This window comes from Clarias gariepinus, chromosome 13, assembly GCF_024256425.1.
Source record: "Clarias gariepinus isolate MV-2021 ecotype Netherlands chromosome 13, CGAR_prim_01v2, whole genome shotgun sequence".
Classification (NCBI taxonomy): Eukaryota; Metazoa; Chordata; class Actinopteri; order Siluriformes; family Clariidae; genus Clarias; species Clarias gariepinus.
The window spans coordinates 12782240-12800836 of NC_071112.1; the positions used below are offsets into that span (position 1 = coordinate 12782240).

The window sequence follows — 18597 nt, forward strand, 5'->3', positions numbered from 1 at the left end:
AACTGAACTCAAGGCTGAGCATCTTCACAATTTTTGCCCTCCAGCACTGACAGGAGAGAACTCTGCTGTACATGACAATTAAAATCAATGTTTAACTAATATTAAATTTTAATCAAACGTGAATCAGATGAACAAACTGTACATTCACAGGGATTAAAAAGTAGGTTCTGCTCACATGGTGGGTTTAAAATAAGTATGCAGTATGAATTTGCAATAAACATGTGCCTGAAAATAAATTGTGTAAAACACTAATAAAATATGGTACCTTAAAAAAATTTATAATCACGCATGTGAAAATGCTGTGCAGTTAATGTGACAAAACAATTTATATTTTTCTTTTTTATTTATTTATCTATATTCATCTATTGACTGATATATTAAATATTCCTTTGGAAGGGTGATCATAAAAACTTCGGTGCACCATAACTGCATGCTGAACAGAAAGAAGAAACAACAACTGAAAACCCAGATGAGTTGAACGAGCACCCCAGACTCAGTAAGCTGCTGTCTGTAATGATATCCACTACTATGTAGACATCGACATGTTCTAAGAACTATTTAAAACGCAAAGTATTGCTACCAATAAAACAGTTTGAGGTGCTCTGTGGTTCACCTGTTATACAAATTCTTAAAAATGTCTAATCTAATTAGCTTTACACAATGATCCACTTATAATTATGTAGTCTGATCCTGAAATAATCGAATGTAAACCTCAATTCACGCATACGAATGAATCATGTGTAAACAAGTGCTGCTATACTTAATGAAGAAAGTCACTTACACCATTAAAAGCTCATTGATAAAGGCAGTACACTGGGGTTAGTATGTAACAACTTGGTTCAGAACTGATCTAACAGGTAATGTCTACACTTAATATGTTACAAATGTTGTAAAGTAGAATATCATTAATGGCAACTGTGGTGTGGAGTTTTAAGGATCAATAAGGATTTTTTTTTCTCCTCACAATCATTTCACACCTACCATTCTTACTTAATAACAAATTCCCCTTCGTAAGGTGTAAAGTGAAATCTGTACCTATAGCACATTTGACAATGATCAATTTAAACTAGGTTAACATAAACAGTTTATATATATATATATATATATATATATATCTGAAGAACACGGTCTAAACCAAAGCGAAAGCTACTGTATATAGAGCACTGCTTTTTGTAGAGATTTGCCCACAAAGTTTATTTAACAGTAAGTTTAGATATGCAACTACATAAACAGCTAAGCATTTATTTCAGCTTGATAGCAAACTGTATATTATATTAGTCTATTTTCATGATTAAAATGTATGAAATCTTTGACCAAATACACGAACATTTGTTTTTAAATGCAAACAACTGGTTCTGTTTTTGTGACTTTATCACAACATGTATTAAAAAAAGTTTACGGAAAGGGTAACATCACACCTCACTTTCATTTCTCTCCAAAATAGGCCTAGCTAGCTTTCAGTGAGTATATGAAATGCATTATGGGTTTAAAGATAAATAAATTATAACCTTAGGCAACTGCTTAGAACTAGTGTGTCTTCTGTATATCAGGTTTAATTGGCCCTAAATGTAACACACTGCCCTAAATCCATCTGTAAGATAATCCTGCTTCAGGACCCCGGTAATATTGGCACTTGTTCCCATCTGTGTAAGGAACCAGTAGAGAAGCGCCTAAAAAGATAAAACTCACTAGGTGCTTTTTTTGAACAATACCCAGTTGAGAGGCAGAAATTTTTGCCCCAGCTTGAACTCCATAGACATAATACTAGTGTTAAATATTTCCTGTGTTACGATCATCTAAAATCTGTCCACTCTATGTATTTCCAGGCGTCATTGGCAGAACCCTCTGTGATTTGGCACAGTTTAACATTTGTGCTTCATGGCCAGCTGTAATAGAGACAGAAAGGGGTGTAGATGGGGAGGGGGGTGAGACAAAGAAATAAAAAGAGAACAAAAAAAAGAAAGAGAGAGAAAATAAAGTCACTCTAAAAATCAGACTCCAGGAAGTATCTGTGAGTGATGAAGATGGAGCAGAGATTTCTCAGCCCCCGCAAATGCAAACTGAATGACTTCTAATTGCTAAGTGATCACAGACTGTCCATCAGAACAGGGCAGCATTCTCCAACAGGAAGCGTACATCTACTGTAGTAACATTACTGGCACATAAACATTGTTCAATTTGGCTTTTCAGTGTCCTCGAGGTCTACAATGATCGGCATGCAAAACTTTCCAAAACCTCTGGAGACCTCCATTTTTATTGTGTCTCATTCATCTAGGAGTTCATTAATCTTATTAATGAGAGCTCGAACTGGCTCAGTGGGAAGCTCATTTTAGAAAGGGCACGAGCACCAATCTCATTCGCAGCTGGACGGCCTGCACATGCAATGAGCTGCATGAGCTGCCATGCACATAATGAACAATCGGGGGCAGCAGAGCCATACATACGTGCATACACAGACGCACAATAACTGCATCCAACTAACGAAGATCTAGGAGGAAAAGCCTGATAGGAAAATAACACTATAAATTTAAAGGGCACAATATTATTCTTAAATAGTACCTTCAATGGACTAATATGACTAAGATTTTGTTTATTGATCTCTTAAAATACAATTACTACAACAATATTTCTCTCAAAACTACTTGGGTAATAAATTCTTTAAATTAAATTATGCAGTTGCATTATCTCGGTCCAATACTGTTTGGTTCTTGCAAGACGTTGGTCCAAAGACATTAAAACTAATTCAATATTTATTCATTCATTTTTTAAAGATGGCAACCAGAATAGAAACAACCCAAAGAAAAATTGATAGCAGTTAGAAGGGGGTTTTATAGGTCTTCTTATTTCATGGCAAAAAGCAATCTTCCTCACTCCCTGCCCCTCAGCTTCACCTGACAGGATTCATATGGGGGAAGATTAGATGCACTAAAACATACACTATTCATTTACCCCACTATTACACTGACATCCATTTCATTTATGTGCTCCTTTGCTATAAAACAAGAACATGGACAGGTTTATAAATACATTACTTAGGCTCCCATGTTGTCGCGAGCATGTCTTTTTATAGCAGGAAAGCAGGTAGAGACTGATTATTTCTAAAAAGACACCCAAGGGAGTGACAATATTATTAGTTAAAATAGATGAAACATGCATTGACAACGTTAGCAGGAGGACATTTAATCCCGTTAGACATGCAAAACCAAATTAAGCTAATGTGTTTCCGCTGGTATGTAATTAGAATGGATGGGTACGCTTGAGTGAGAAAGATGTGTGACATGGGAGGGCTTTTAGAGCAAACAGTACTTTGGTGCCAGGCTATGGAATAAGAACATGAGAGCTGAAGAAAGTGTGTTTAATGCTTACTCATTACTTATTTCTCATTAAATCTTTTTTTAAATTATATCTTCTATCTATATGTGTCCATCAAAATTTAGGAGTTGGACTGTAGTTTCTTGAGGATGCCAAATAATGTCAAGATCTCATGCTTTATATTAGTGCAAGAGTGCAAGCGGTATACCTTATGTGCAGTATCTGCAAACTGCTGAGCACTGTTCATCATGTCTCCAGTTTTCTCCTCCACACGGCCCAGTCTCTCTCCACGCTCGTTCAGTGCCTGACTGGCCTTCTGCACTGCACTAGTCACACTGTCAGCTGCAGAGTGCAGGATGCTGTTACCTGTACACACAAACACACAGCAGTAGGATAACCTAAGAGACAGAAAGTTAGATCACAATTTCTTAAAAGAAAAAAAATGCATCAGACATAAACCAAGATGTAATAATCATCATTGATCATTATTAATTTAACATACAGAATAAAGAGAAGATGAAATTCAGCTGATTTACTGATGAACTGAATTACAGTACATTGGGGATCAATTATGTCCCAGTAAACAGATAACTGGATCATGGGTACTCAGGTCTCATTCATGTCTGTGAGGAGTAAAGGATCGCCAGTCTTGTCCGATTCTACAGAAAAGCTAATGTAGAATAAAATAGAGGAAAGAAATCGATGCTGGCTAAGACAGAAATGTATCAGAACACTAAGCTTGCTGAGTATCCAGGTTCAAGGCAAAGAGTTCACGATTGCTGGTCTGGCCTCCAAATTCTCCAGATCTTAACCTGACCAAGCATCTGTGGGATGTGCTGAACAAACGAGGCTGAGCTATAGAGGCCACTCCTTGCAACATACAGTGGTACCGGACACCACAGCATACCTCCTTGTGAGTGGTCATGCCTCGAGGGTGCAGAGCTGGTTTGGTGGCACAAGAGGAACCTAAAACCTAGGGGGTCTGAATGTTTTTAAATGTTCTGGCTAATCAGTGTATATGAATGTTTAAAACAGACTGTGCTTAAGGCTGCATCTCAACCAAGGACAAAGTCATTTTTGACTATAAGCACATTCAAGGATTATCTTAAATATTTTACCCAGGTGAGGTTGAAAAAACATTTTAGCTTTTAGTATTGCATAACAAAGTGGAATATTCCAACATTTGGCTTCTACTGTAAGCCTCGGTAACAGAAATTTGGCTCTCTGCCACAGAAGACAGTGTTTTGTTCTTAGCTCTGTAGCCCTTTCCCCATTTCCCCTCCTTTCAGAGAATGAGCTGGTAATGGAAACGGGAGGATGTCTCTGCGCCATATCAACAGAGGGAGGATGTCTCTGCGCCATATCAACAGAGCCGTAGAGATCAGGGGAGGCTATGCGGTCCCCTCTGACAAGCCCAACCCTGCAGATGTTCCCACTGACAAGCTATATAATTTGGGCTGCTTCCAGACTGCCACTGTTATTATACTAACAAAGTAGTCCATGAAAGAAATAGTCCTCCACATGTCCTCACTTTAGAGCCATACATCAGCGCTTATATGTGTAAGAGTGGTGATTTTTTTTGTGTTGGTTTGTTTGTTTTTGTAGACACATTGCAGCTTGACCAAACACTCTCCCGCTCCATGAACAAAAAGGACTCTTTCTTCCTGGTTCATAGTTGAAAACAAATGGTTCTTCACAGAAGCAGAACACAAGTCAGGACAATAGAGGAGACTTTGAAAACAAAAAGCGGCTTCAGATCAGTTCAGAGAACAATGTAAATGTCGGAAGGCAGCAGATGGGACGGATCAGACAGCTGAAAACACAAAGGTTTCATTTGCTGTCATGGTGATGTCAGGTGGTTTTTCAACACAAAAACTTCTATTTACTGACTTAATCTATAAAATATTTGTTCTATTAAATATATGTGCAATTTGACATTTAAATCACACACACAGACAGGCTAAAATATTGTTCTGCATAAAAAATTAATAAAAAATAGAGCCAGCGTCCTAACACACAGTACAACTGCAAATTAATCCCTGCTTTCTGATATCACCCAAATAAAGACGTGTTCCTTGTTAAGTCTGTTCCTCTTAAGGTTTCTTCCTGTATCCATTTACAGATATATTTTCTACGCATATTTTCTACATACACTTTTCATAATCATTTCCCTAATTTACTTTTGATTCTATACCACTCAGAGAATTAAAAGTAAATTAGGGAAATGAGTATGTCAATTTTGTGGAATAAATGTATGTGCATGTAAAAAAAAACAAAATAAAAACTACTTTAAAAACATGGTATGGTTATGTTTAATAGTGAAAGGAAGAGCATTTTATATGCACACAAAGTGATAAAATCTCACAGGATTAGGTCTAAACAGTGGCCATAAGAAAACTACTTTTAATTTCTTTTTGCTAGGGAGCATAAAGATTTGACATTGGAGCAATGGAAAAAGGTCATGTTGATGATGTGTCAGAGTAAGAAGAAAAGTGCATGAAGCGATGCACCCATCACACATAGTGTCCATTGTACACTTTGTTATGATCTGGGTTTGTTCAGCAATGTTCTCTGGCAATGTAAGATATGGTTCTCTGGCAATAAAAAGTCAGCTGATGTACTGAATGAACAGTTTTGCTTCCCTGGTGACATGGCCATATTATCGGACTCAAATTGTGAAAAAGTGATTCTGGAATCATTTTCACACATAAATTGTGTGCTGTAATCAAAGCTAAATGTCACTGAATAAAATAAACTGTGTTCAACTTTTTTTTTGGCCACCCAGTGGATCTATGCAATGTTTTTACATGGTTCTCTCAGTAAGACGGCCTTCTAAAACTACAGTCACAAGGAAAAAGCACACCCTCCGTCAATTCTGTGGTTTTACTTTTAGGGGCCTAAATAACAATTATGTTGTCCTAGTTAGTCAGACAGTTAGCCGCCCACCTGTGGGATTTTCTACAGTTTTCTCCCTAATTTAGTAGTGTCTAATTTTGTGCCCGTATCTTAGGGCATTCCCCCATCAATGACAGTGAGCAACCAGGCAGGGCACAGACTAGCACATGCTTTTTCATGTGAAGCCACCGACTACACTTTTTTTTGCCGTTGTTGCAAAGGATATTGTTGCACAGCTTTTGTGGTTTGTTCGGTCACAATTTTGAAACCCTTTCGCGTGCCCAAATTACTTTTGGAGAAAACAGGCTTTTCCCTAGCCACCTTTCAATGGATGCTACAGTATACTGTTTGTTTTTTTACAGGTTGTGCTGTCATGAACATGAACAATGTGCTCATAGAGGCCTGATGGTTCCATGATGTAGCTCTTGCGTTTTTTTTTTTATGTTAGAGCGTTAAAGATTTGAACTCACTAAATCTTTTGCGGACTAAATTTGCTGAACATGCCCCCTTTGAGTTTCTTTATTTCTAAATCTTTTAAAAGGTCTGCTTTTACAGAGGTAGTCACACTCCTTGCTTGTGAATTAATCTTGTGTGTTTCATTAGTAACACATGACTGCTGATTATTCTCTTAATGATTATGGAAGTATGAAGGTGGTCATTATTTCTTTTCCACCTGGTTTGAGTGTTGATTTATTATTACTGTAGGAAAAAATGACTTCATACTGACATGTTATAATTCTTTTGTTAAACTGAGGTCATTTGTTTGCTCATAGGGGCAAAGGTAGCTTAGTGGTCAAGGCGATAGATCAGAAGGTCCTAGGTCCCAACTCTGACACAGTTTCCGATGTTGGACCTTTGAGCAAGGCCCTTAACTCTCAACTGCTTTGATGTTTAATGAGATAAAAAATTAAGTCACTCTGGATAAGAGCGTCTGCCAAATGACATACTGTAAATGTAAATAAAAAGTTAGTTAGGACCAAACAATTGAGATTTTGGCCCTGATATAAACATAAAATGGACGGAGAGCGTATTTTCCCCATGCCTTTATTCTCTGTATTCATTCCAAACGGCCAAGGCATGTTTAAAATCAGACATTAATCTGACATTTTCCATGCTAATGTTGCTATTGTGCACACTCAAATGTGTTTATGATTGCTCCAGCTGAATATTCTGACCTTTTTGCTATGCATCCCACAGATAACAGGATCTGCTGTGGGTGGAAACTTCAGATATCAGTATAATGTGGGCTTAACACATCACAGATGGACTTTTTCACTTTAGCAAACTGTAATAATTGACATTTTATGATAAACTACAGTTGCCTGTTGGTTACAATTTGTCTATAAAGACTCATTGGTATATTGCTCATAGACAAAACATGTTTTTTTGAGCAGATGTACAGTAAGATTAAAATTGTAATTATGTTAACACATTGTAATTTAAACTATAATATGTAACTATTAAATGTATAAGCCTTTATCCAAATATTTTTAGCAAGGCTAATGAATAATTAAACAAATTCTCTCATTAAGAGGATGTTTATAATATATACATAATTTCATATATTATTCATTATTTATTTATCACCTTAAAATTATTTTTTTAATGAACAAATCATTAAATTATTAACAAACTCTACATATATTCCTGACCGTGCATATATTACCTGAAATAAATTCCAGACTTCTGCGATTAAATAATTGCAGAGGACCATTAAGTCATTTAGATTTTTGTGCAATTAATTGTGCAGCTCTACTGTACAACAATCTAAGCAAAGTCATTTGCAAAACACTTGTGCAAATTAACCTGGTTACAGCTCCTGACACAGCGAGTTTCGGAGAGTTTCGAAGATCCTGACACGGTGAATGCTCAGTGAACTGAAGCACGCAAAGCAGCAGGTTCATGGTGCAGAGAGGTGACTATAGCCCAGCATTAATGCCAAGCTCCAGACTGACAAACAGGATTACTCTTTACACAGATTATACTTTAAATTTTGGCGAATGATTACCTGCCCCCAAAAGGCTGCTATTCAATAATCTCTACTATTTAAATATAGGTTTAGGTTTTCTCTCTAAAAATGTTATGTTGTTCTAGTTTAGGGACATAACTCAGATGCAAGAAGACTAAAGATGGGAACAGTTCTATTTGACAATCTTTTTTTTTTTTTGAACAATGTGTTTATTGTTTTTGATTATGCAAGACAGGTAACAGAGAAACACATTTCCATTTTGTCACAATTATTTATTAATTCTCCCCTATAGAAATACACTCTATTTGACAATCTGATGGAAATAGAGCACAACGCTGGCAGCAATAGCTATGAAAAGATACTTTTTTACAGAATAAAAATAAACATCTCACACCTGTCGATGTCTAACTGAAATTCAAGGGCAAATCTTAGAGTCATTCTGCTTGCCTGCTTGAAGTAGCACACCTGGGTCTGACATAACTGTCTTCCTCATTCTGTTCAAAAAGATCTTGCAACGGTAAATGACTGAATTTACTGATTGTTCCTGTGCTACAGAAAACAACAAAGAAAATGGCTGGTGGCTTGATGGCTTATTTGAACAACCTTCTATTAATCTTACTCACTAATGTTAGCTTTGTAAATTCTCTTCCATTTTAATCCAGTTAACCTAATTTGGGCTATATACACAGTGTGTGTGTGTGTGTGTGTGTGTGTGTGTGTGTGTGTGTGTGTGTGTGTGTGTGTGTGTGTGTGTGTGTGTGTGTATATATATATATATATATATATATATATATATATATATATATATATATATATATAGCATATATAATTTATGCAAACCTGTGGCCTTCTAAACAATTTTGGATCTTAACCACTGAGCTGCCTCTTGCATTCTCTTTTTCTGTATTGTTGTTCTTTTTTACTTTCAGTTTGGTGAAAGTTGAACCACTGACCCTGAAGGCTATAAACACATTACATCTCTTAGCCTCTCTTTAGCTGTTTTAACAGATTTTGCTAGCATTCCAATGAAATTGGAATGAATTCTGATCTGACCGTTCTCATTCGAGTTGTGTCAACACATATCGGATATACACTACATTGCCAAAAGTATTTGCTCGCCTGCCTTCGGTTGCATGGCAATTAGGGTGGAGCCTGTGAGCCAGACCCTCTGGTCCGACATCAGTGCCTGACCTCACAAATGCACTTTTAGAAGTACTGTATGGTCAAAAATTTCTCAAACTTCGTGAAAAGCCTTCCCAGAAGAGTTAAAGCCGTTATAGCTGCAAAGGGTGGGTCAACATCTTATTACCTATCTGATAAAACCCGGGGATTAAGAATTGGATGTTACTCAAGTTCATATGAATGTTAAGGCAGGCAAGTGAAAACTTTTGGCAGTATAGTGTATATTTGATCTGGGACCACATGAAAGGGACTCAGATTTGATTAGAGACCCTAAAAAAGTCACAGAGTTTAAAAAAAAAAAAAAAAACCTGGAAAGTAGTCACTCCAGGCTGGTAATGAGAATGTGGCCAAAATGACTTATCCCTAAAAGCTTTAAATCCTTTTCAATGTTATATACTGTAGATACACCCCTACAAAAACTGGGAAACACTCTTCTCATGTCAATATGTTTATTAAGATCTTAGATTAACAAATGTTTGACTTGGCAAATTTGGCCCAATGTATTACCAGAAAAAGCGCATATAGTTTTCCATAAAAAAATATGTTTTACTCACTTACTCTCTTTCATCTTCTATACCGATTTATCCTGTATTCAGGGTCGTGGGGACCTGGAGCCTATCCCAGGAGACTTAGAGCACGAGGCAGGAGTACAGCCTGGACAGGGTGCCAATCCATCGCAGGGCACACACACATGCACACTCACACACTCATTCACATAACCTGCATATCTGTGGACTGTGGGAGGAAACCGAAGTACCCAGAGGAAACCCAGGTACTCCGCATGGGGAGAACATGCAACGTGCAAGGCGACAGTGCTAACCACTACACCACCGTGCTGCCTAAATATGTTTTTGGTAACATTATAGAAATTAGTGGCAGAACTCTGACTGATGGGTTTGGTTTTTTTTATTCATTTTTTTTTCTGTGATTTATTTTCCAGTGGCTTTGCTTTAAATACAGGTTTAAGGAAGAAAAGTTTTAAAGTCAACATCTACTTTATGCCTCAAAGTTCCCAGCTATAAAAGGAGTGCTTCAACACTATCTATTAATTATTAAGACTGCAATCAGCCAAACAAAGCAACTAGCAACAACAAATTGAGATCTACTGCTGACTCCTAGCAGTGATGCCTATTCAACATGTCAAAGTTCCAGATGATGATTATCTAATTATTCCACTATGTTTCATCTCTCCTCTAATATAACAGCAAAGGATGCGAAAGATTTTTAAGGTAGAAACCAGGGGAAATAAGTGCTACTTATATGAAACGAAAGCTTAAAACACATAACATTATGTTATCATTTATTACAAATGCAGAAATGGATGCAGATAGCTTACAAAATTTTACTTGTTATTTTTTTGTTTTGTTTTTTTAAATGCTTCATAACCTGAATTGTGGGGAAAAAAAATTGTGGAAATTTCTGCTTACTAAACATGCAGTGTGGGGTTTTCTCTGATTAAAGTAAACATGTTTCTAATCACAAGAAAAAGGTGCAGCTATAAACTGGCAGGAACAAGACAAAAACATGAAACACTCATAGATCTTAATCTTGCACACTCATCGTTTTAAAATATTTATCCAAAGTTTACTCATACAATACAAAAATGATTAAACAGACATTACGCATGCTGATGAAAAGTCAGACAGCTGACCAGCAATCTTGTCCAAAAGAGAGAATAATTGATTTACTGTTTAAACAAATGCAGAAAGTCAGTAGACGTATTTTTACTTTGCACCCTAATTTTCCCTAAGAAAATAGCCTAAGAGGAGTTTTTAAAAAATAAGATGCATGTATCATGCAATAGACAGTAATGAATGAATCTGCACTGTATTTAGAACAACAAACATAAGAGGGATCCAGAAATAATTTTTAAAGCCTTAATAATAAAAACCAGTAAAATTGACATCGTGGTTGCTTATTTAAATGTTTATGTCTATTTGTTAATATAGACCTACAGCTTTGAGGCAGAATGCTGTATATCAGCCAAGAATGAATGCTGTGTAATGGTCCATATGGGTATTAATTTGTATTGGAGTCACGTCAGAATCCTTGAGCAGCAATTATGTCCAAAAGCACTACAACATCCAATGTGTAATACTTCAGGTACATTATAAGCTTCAGATGATGTATCCCCCACAGTTATTGTCCCACACCTGAGCAGCTTCATGATATTTGTTTTGCACTGGTGTGAGACTTAGACTGTAAGAGACAGAATGGTTCCTCCTTTATTACTGCCTTGAAGCCAAACGTCTTGTCTTCATCTGTCTAACTTTCTTCTAATTTTAACGCAGTGTACTGACCCTCTGAAACCATTAATCATTGTCATTTTAAAAGACAGAACTATAACTGTCTCGATTTTCAACAGTCTCTTTGGTGCTGATGTAGTGCCAGGCATGTGTCTGATATAGCTGTGAGTCCCTACTCTCCCGTGGCCTGCCTCACACTGCTGTCCACACTAAACAGTCCCCTCAGTATACCAGAGCTTCCATGGGTTTAGCAAAGATGTAAAAGCTGATTTCCAGCTGCACTTTATGGAGTAAAGAGGAACTTTAGGGAGGAGGACTCCAGAGAACACCAGTTTACGTTAACTACTCAAACTCGTTCCTCCTTCTGTAACTACACATATAGCCTATTATCTTCACTGTTTATTATAAATTATTTATAGTAGGTCCTGAAGGTGAATAGCTGAGCAATGATTTTAAAGGTTTACGAGCCAACATCTTCAGTGTGACTCTCAGGGGAATAACCATCAAGAGTTGTGCAATAATACAGGATATTCACATGAACATTAACATATTTATCAGTGTATTATTTGGGTTAATTTTAATCAGACTGCTTTTTCTGACAGCTTAAATTGCAAAAACATTAGTGTGTCTTCGAAGTCATTACTCTTCTTAAGCTAAAGTATGAAATATTGTGGAGGTAATTACTCCAAAGGGCTCAATTTCATCAATCTCTAAAAACATTTATGGGAGGAAAAAGGCATTTAAGCACATTTTTGGATCATATTCAGCACAAATGTTTTTTTTGTTTTTTTTTGCTTAAAGCTAAAGAAAAAATAAATAAACATCAGAAAAAGCAGTCTGGTATAATGTAAGAAAAATGCCATGCAACAGATCTGTGATACTGTACAACATGAGCTACAGATCTCTAGGAATGTATGGCATCGTGACTGCACGTTGCTCAAGCTCACCTCCCAGCAGTTTGGATTGGCAATTGACAAATTCTGGCTTCCTTTCTGCACTGTAGCGCTGACACGTGTTATGTAGGACCTGCACGAACACGCACTTGTCCCCAGCTGAGCCGGCTACCCACTGGTCAAACGCGTTCTCAAATGTCAGGTCAAACTCTGGACAATCCTGTGACGTGACAGGAAGAGAGAAAAAGAGTGAGAGATAGAAAGTATGACAAGAATAGGAAGATAAAAATAAGAATGAAGATGCCCGATGCCACCCACAGGGACTTTAAATGATTATGTGACTCACCCTGTTAGGGTCAATTCCGTTCACCTGCCGCAGCTGGTCAAGACTCCACTGGGATCTCCGGACAAAAGCGGAAGAGCCCTCAAACTGCTTTACTTTTGTGATAGAAATCTCTGCTGGCTTCTTATTGGTCACTGAATAGAGAATAAAGGAAATGGATGTTACACGGTATGTTTAAGTGTGGAACAGTTGGAAACTCAGGTTATAGGACCAGAATATTTACTCAGCTCTCAATGAAGACAACATAGAGTAGGTGGTCAATAAATATGAAATATCCGTATCATGATTCTTCTCAGATATTGCAGATGAAATTGCCGTGTGGGAGATCTGATAAATTGTGCCATTCACCTGATCGGTATTGAGGAAAGTTTTCCATCTAACTTGCATGCTACCACTGACAGTGTGTTCAACACTTCAACAACCTACAAAAACTCTTACATGTGACACAGGCTTGTGATCTGAGGTGATGTAAATACCATCACTGCATTGTGATGTCGGATGAGATGATGAAATCACAATTCCAGCACGTTCAGAGGAGTTTACGAGCTCATTCTGCCCTCTCAGGTCACACTATGATCCAACCCACAGCAAACTTCACACGAGGTTCTGCTTCTCTACTGTTCACAGAAACATCCGCGTCCTTGATGTCTTCTTTTCCCTCCTTAATATCTTTTCTCATCCACATTTTTCCACTTCCCACTCCCACCCTGTTGTGCAGGTCGACTCCCCGCCTTCATCTCAGTTTCACCTTTAAACTGGCATCTGGAAGAGAGTTTTGTTGTTTATGGTTACTGGGACCTCAAGGGATTGATTTCATCTACATGACCAAGCCCAACCTCAGCCCTCACACTGCTGAAGGAAGAGTTTTAGAAGTATTCCAAATGAAAAGTTGAATTATAACTACACAGACTATGTACAGTAAATGCAGCTTTATAAATAAAGGCAGCATACGATAAATTTCAATTTAGATACTTATACGTCTGAATATAATATTACATTTTTAAAAGTTCTGCAATTTGACCCAAATACATTTATATTCAATAACACGCCTTGCATGAGTCCCATATGCTTGATAAATATTAATTTGCTCATTTAATAAAAGTGTCAGAGTAGCTAATGAAGACGTATGGAATTTCCAACTAAACTGGAAGTGAATAAGAGGTTGTGAAGATCATTAATCAGAAACATACAGCTTAGAACAGCACACAGCAGATTACTCAGTAAAGTGCTCTATTTGTAAGAACAGCAGAAAAGCACTTTCTAGAGAAATTACCAATTTCCAGAGTTGCTAATGATTATTCCTTACATTAAGGTTGATTAAATGTTGATTAAAATCATTTAGTTAAATAAGCCCAATTTCCCCTTTCATGTTTTTGCTATGGGTTTAGAATTGCAGCCCTCCATGGCTCAGTGTCCCCTTGATATCATTAGCTACTGCGTAGCAAAAAACCACTAAAGTAAAAAATGGCAGCAGTACATAAAGTCACAGATACTCCAACAATTCAGTATACGGGCACAGATAACACAAATTATTTACAAAACAGCCATACGGGATCCTCATACATGTGAGGATCTACAGATACCTACAGATCGACCCGCAATAACTCAAAACAGTGGTTCAGGTTGTTTGTTTTTGTATGTGTGTGTGTATGTATGTATGTATGCATGTGCGAGTGCGTGCATGCATCTACAGTATGTACTTATGTATACATGTATTTTATGTACACAGTATGTGTGCATGTGTGTATGTACAGTATGTTTGCATGTGGGTGTGTGTGTGTGTGCACTGACTACCAATTACATTAAAACACAAAACATTAAGCCCAATATTGTGTAGGTGCCCCTGGAGCAGCTCTGGGCAAACCTACTGGGCAAGAAATTCAGCAGTGTGCTGTGGTGTCTGGCACCGAGACATTTGTGTGCAGATTAGACTTTGTTTGTCTGGCACATTCCACAGATATTCGATCAGACCGAGATCTGGGAACGACAATCTTTAACTGTCTGCTAAGCCCCGTCCCATACACACTAGACTGTGGTGCTCTGATAAAGACTTGAGGTACTGTAAGAAAATTATTTGTCACTTATACATTACTGTACAATGAAATTATTTTCTTCACATATCCTAGATTTAGGGGCTGGGGTCATAGTGCAGGATAACCCACGCTTTGTTTTGTGGATTCGCTCAATTTTATAAATGTTCCAACTTAATCGTTCTTTTTAACACAGCTACAGTGAGAGAATGTTGGAATAATAAGAAAAAGGCATTTTCATCATACCATAACTGAGGAAATTATTCTTTGTGAAACACTGCAATTAAAAAATTCTCTTTAATTGGGTAAATTTGAGCAGTTTTCTGGAGCACCAAAACCTATTGTACATGTACAAAGCTTCGCAAAAACCACAACTCCTTTGGATCAAATCCAGTTGCGAAGAAAGAAACATTTTGACTTTTACAAAAAAAAAAAAAAAAAAAAGAGAGATTGAATAAAAATATGTTGTGTATCATTCAAGAAGTGCAGACATTCTGTTCTCACCTTCAACAGCTTTGACTGACAAATGTGTTATTACCATATTTCACAGATTTTCTGTTAATCACAGATTTTTGTGGCCAGCACAGTTTTAATGTAATCTGCTGCCAATATCCAAAAGCCAGTTACGTAACGGCTAAATAACATGGGAGGTATTATTCAAACCATCTTTTAATATCCACGAGAGATCTGACTTTAAAACTGGAACAACATTTGATTGAATATTCGAACAGAGTCTATCATTTTCCAACGCTCATGAGATTGCTGAAGAACAGCTGGGTTTAGGTTAACATTTCTTGAAAACACTTAAACAGATGAGTCATGCAGCTGTCTCCTCTTATAATGCTTTAAACATCACATCTTCATTTGTCTTTTAAGTATAAGCAGACGATTTTTTTTGTTACCTTAAAATAAATAAATGTTTGCATAGTCAGTTACTGGATGAAAATACACCCTCTAAATGTATAGCACATACCAGCATCCAAAACAAGAGCCATTACAGATAAAGCTGGTTTACTGTAAGTGCTGGGGCTTCCATGTGAAGGTACGCCAGAAGTTTTGACTAACTGTTGTATAACTATTACATTACCCAACTACAAGCCTGCCAAGTAACACTCTGTGTCCAACAGCTGCTCTCACTTTGGCACAGTGTGATGCACAATCATGGACCAGACAGAACTTCTATATTACTGAAAGGTTACATACGTTTTCAGATTTTAATAGTCATTATGTCTACACTTTTTTTTTAAAGTGCACATTCAGTGCAACATTGTTCGACAACCTTATGCAACGTTATAACATTTATTTCTGTCCGTTGCATTAATTTTGCCTGAGATCTTGTATTGATGAGTCTCGAGTCAAACCACTCTGTAAAGTCTTCTCCAACATATCCCAAAAACATTCCAAAAGGTTTTGTAGTGGCCATGTGAGAGAATTTCTCATGCTCCAAAAAATACTTTCATGAATTTGAACTTGAAAATTGTCACTCTTCATCCTGGAATATGCCTGTGCCATCAGGGAAGAACAAATCCATAGATGTTCATTTTATTGCCACATAACACTGCAGAATTTAGCCCTCACAAACTGGAACATCACCACACATTCATAGCTATGGAACAGGGCAAATCTGGACAATATGACTTATCTTTTGCCCCTTTTTTGTAGACATTTCTTATTCAGATTAGTCAACAAGTGGTTTTCATATGGTGCACCGCTGTTTAGTATCGTGTTTAGTGTTTTTGTGGCACCATTGTGGCAAACATAGCTTTGTTTTCATTATTATTGATGCAATTTTACCAAAGGTTGAAATGATCTCCGGTCAAAAAAGATTTTTTTTTTTTTTACCACTTTCCTTCCACAAAGTTGACGTTCCACTGTCCCTTCCAGGTTTCACTACTGCACTGGAGAGTTGTCCAATTCCAGGAATATCCAAAATTTCATTAGTTGTTTTCTAATAACCCTTCTGCAACATACTGTAGTAACATCTTTTCTGCAACCATGGGACATGTCTGCTGAAAAACAATTGTTAAAAGAATTGTTGCCAAGCAAAACATGTTAAATTACTAAAGTAATTATGCAAAGGTTTTTAGGTATTTGCTTATTTAAATCCAAATAATGACTTCTTTAGCCAGGCGGTATACTGGCCTACTTCATAATTGGCTAAGTAATTTATGGAGCAATTAGGAGCAAGGGTAAAAAGAAAGGATTAAGCAATCAGTTATTTTTATATTACTAAAAAATATAGAAATGTGTATATAAATGTGTATATATATATATATATATATATATATATACACACACATACATTTACATACATGGTTCATGGTTAACTATTTTGTAGTGAAATTCTGATTTTAAAATGATAAATGATGATTCTTAAATTAAACTACCATACATAATTCAATTCAATTTTATTTGTATAGCGCTTTACATAAAGACAGGATGGTTATGTTTAGCAGTCAGTAAAGCTTGTGTGTCTCGGAGGCTCAGGAGCAGAAACAAACGGGGCATGAAGGTGTGCTTGAAAATATGCTACAGTAGCAATCTCAACTGAATATCTGAGTAAAGGCAGAGCAACACACTTATTACACAAAAACGATCCATTCTCTTGAGCCGCTACTTCTAGACTCCTGGACAGGTAGAGTTTCAGTCTGTGTTACTGTAACATCAAAGTGGATCTAACAATTATCACAACGAATCACCATCAAAATCTACCATCAGTTAAAATCTACCATCAATCTGCTATACTCCTGATCATGACATAAACAAAAGACATACAGTAACCTGGCCTTAGTGTGCAGATGTGAGAATAGGTTAAGATACAGCGGTTACAGAGCTAGAAATTACAGGCCACTTAAAATCTTTTTGTTCTCATGTGAACAGAAATTCAGAAAGCTCAAAAAGAACAGCAAGTCAGCTTAAAGTACTTTACCACAGCTATTGTTTAGAAGAGAGTTAACTGCTTGCTGATGAGAAACTCCATCACAGCCCCATTCAAGATAGAGAGCTTTGCTCAATTTCTCCTTTTGATTCCAAGTCTGCTCTGCTGTTTATCATTCATGGGGAGTATCTGTGTTCCTGGTGAGACAGACGAAAGTGGTCTGATTTAAGCAGAGCAGTGCTTGGTACACAGTGGAATGTATTTTAAAACCTAGATCACACCCAGGAGTTCTATAAATGTTGGATCTTCTGTGAGAAGGTGGGAACTGGTCAGGAATAAATATAGCTATTACGATGTCTGTTAAGGAGGATGCAGTTCTTTACACAAGTCATACAGGAAACGATTACTTTAGGTTATTGCTGCTAAAAGGTGGATCTACTAAGCTATTGAAATCATGGGGCCACATGTTATCCGAATGTTTTTGTTTTTCTTCTGTTTTTGTCTAATGAATAATGACACAGTGGAAAAAAAAATTATGTTATTCGTGAGGTTGTATTTGCCTAATACTAATTTTATTACATTTTACACAAAAACACATTGAATTAAAAAAGGGGTACTAACTTTGTAACAACTGTGTGGGCATGCATATGTATGTATGTATGTGTGTGTGTGTGTGTGTGTGTGTGTGTGTGTGTGTGTGTGTGTGTGTGTGTGTGTGTGTGTGTGTGTGTGTATGTATGCATGCATGCATGCATGTATGCATGTATGTATATATTATATATACACACATTGTACATACACAGTGGCACTCAAAATTATTCAACCAATCTTGAAAATTTGTTTTTTTGG

General features: G+C 36.9%; 1 protein-coding gene across 1 annotated transcript in view; it reads right to left on the reverse strand.

Moving 5' to 3' along the window:
• Window positions 1-1098: 1098 nt before the first annotated feature.
• stxbp6 (syntaxin binding protein 6 (amisyn)) overlaps window positions 1099-18597 on the reverse strand; it is a 59956-nt gene continuing 42457 nt past the window's right edge. Inside the window, exons 3-6 of the mRNA XM_053509856.1 lie at window positions 12844-12974; window positions 12552-12717; window positions 3521-3678; window positions 1099-1886 (exon numbers count right to left, since the gene is read on the reverse strand). Coding sequence (XP_053365831.1) covers window positions 1863-1886; window positions 3521-3678; window positions 12552-12717; window positions 12844-12974 — 479 coding nt within the window. The 3' untranslated portion in view covers window positions 1099-1862. The remainder of the gene's footprint in view (window positions 1887-3520; window positions 3679-12551; window positions 12718-12843; window positions 12975-18597) is intronic.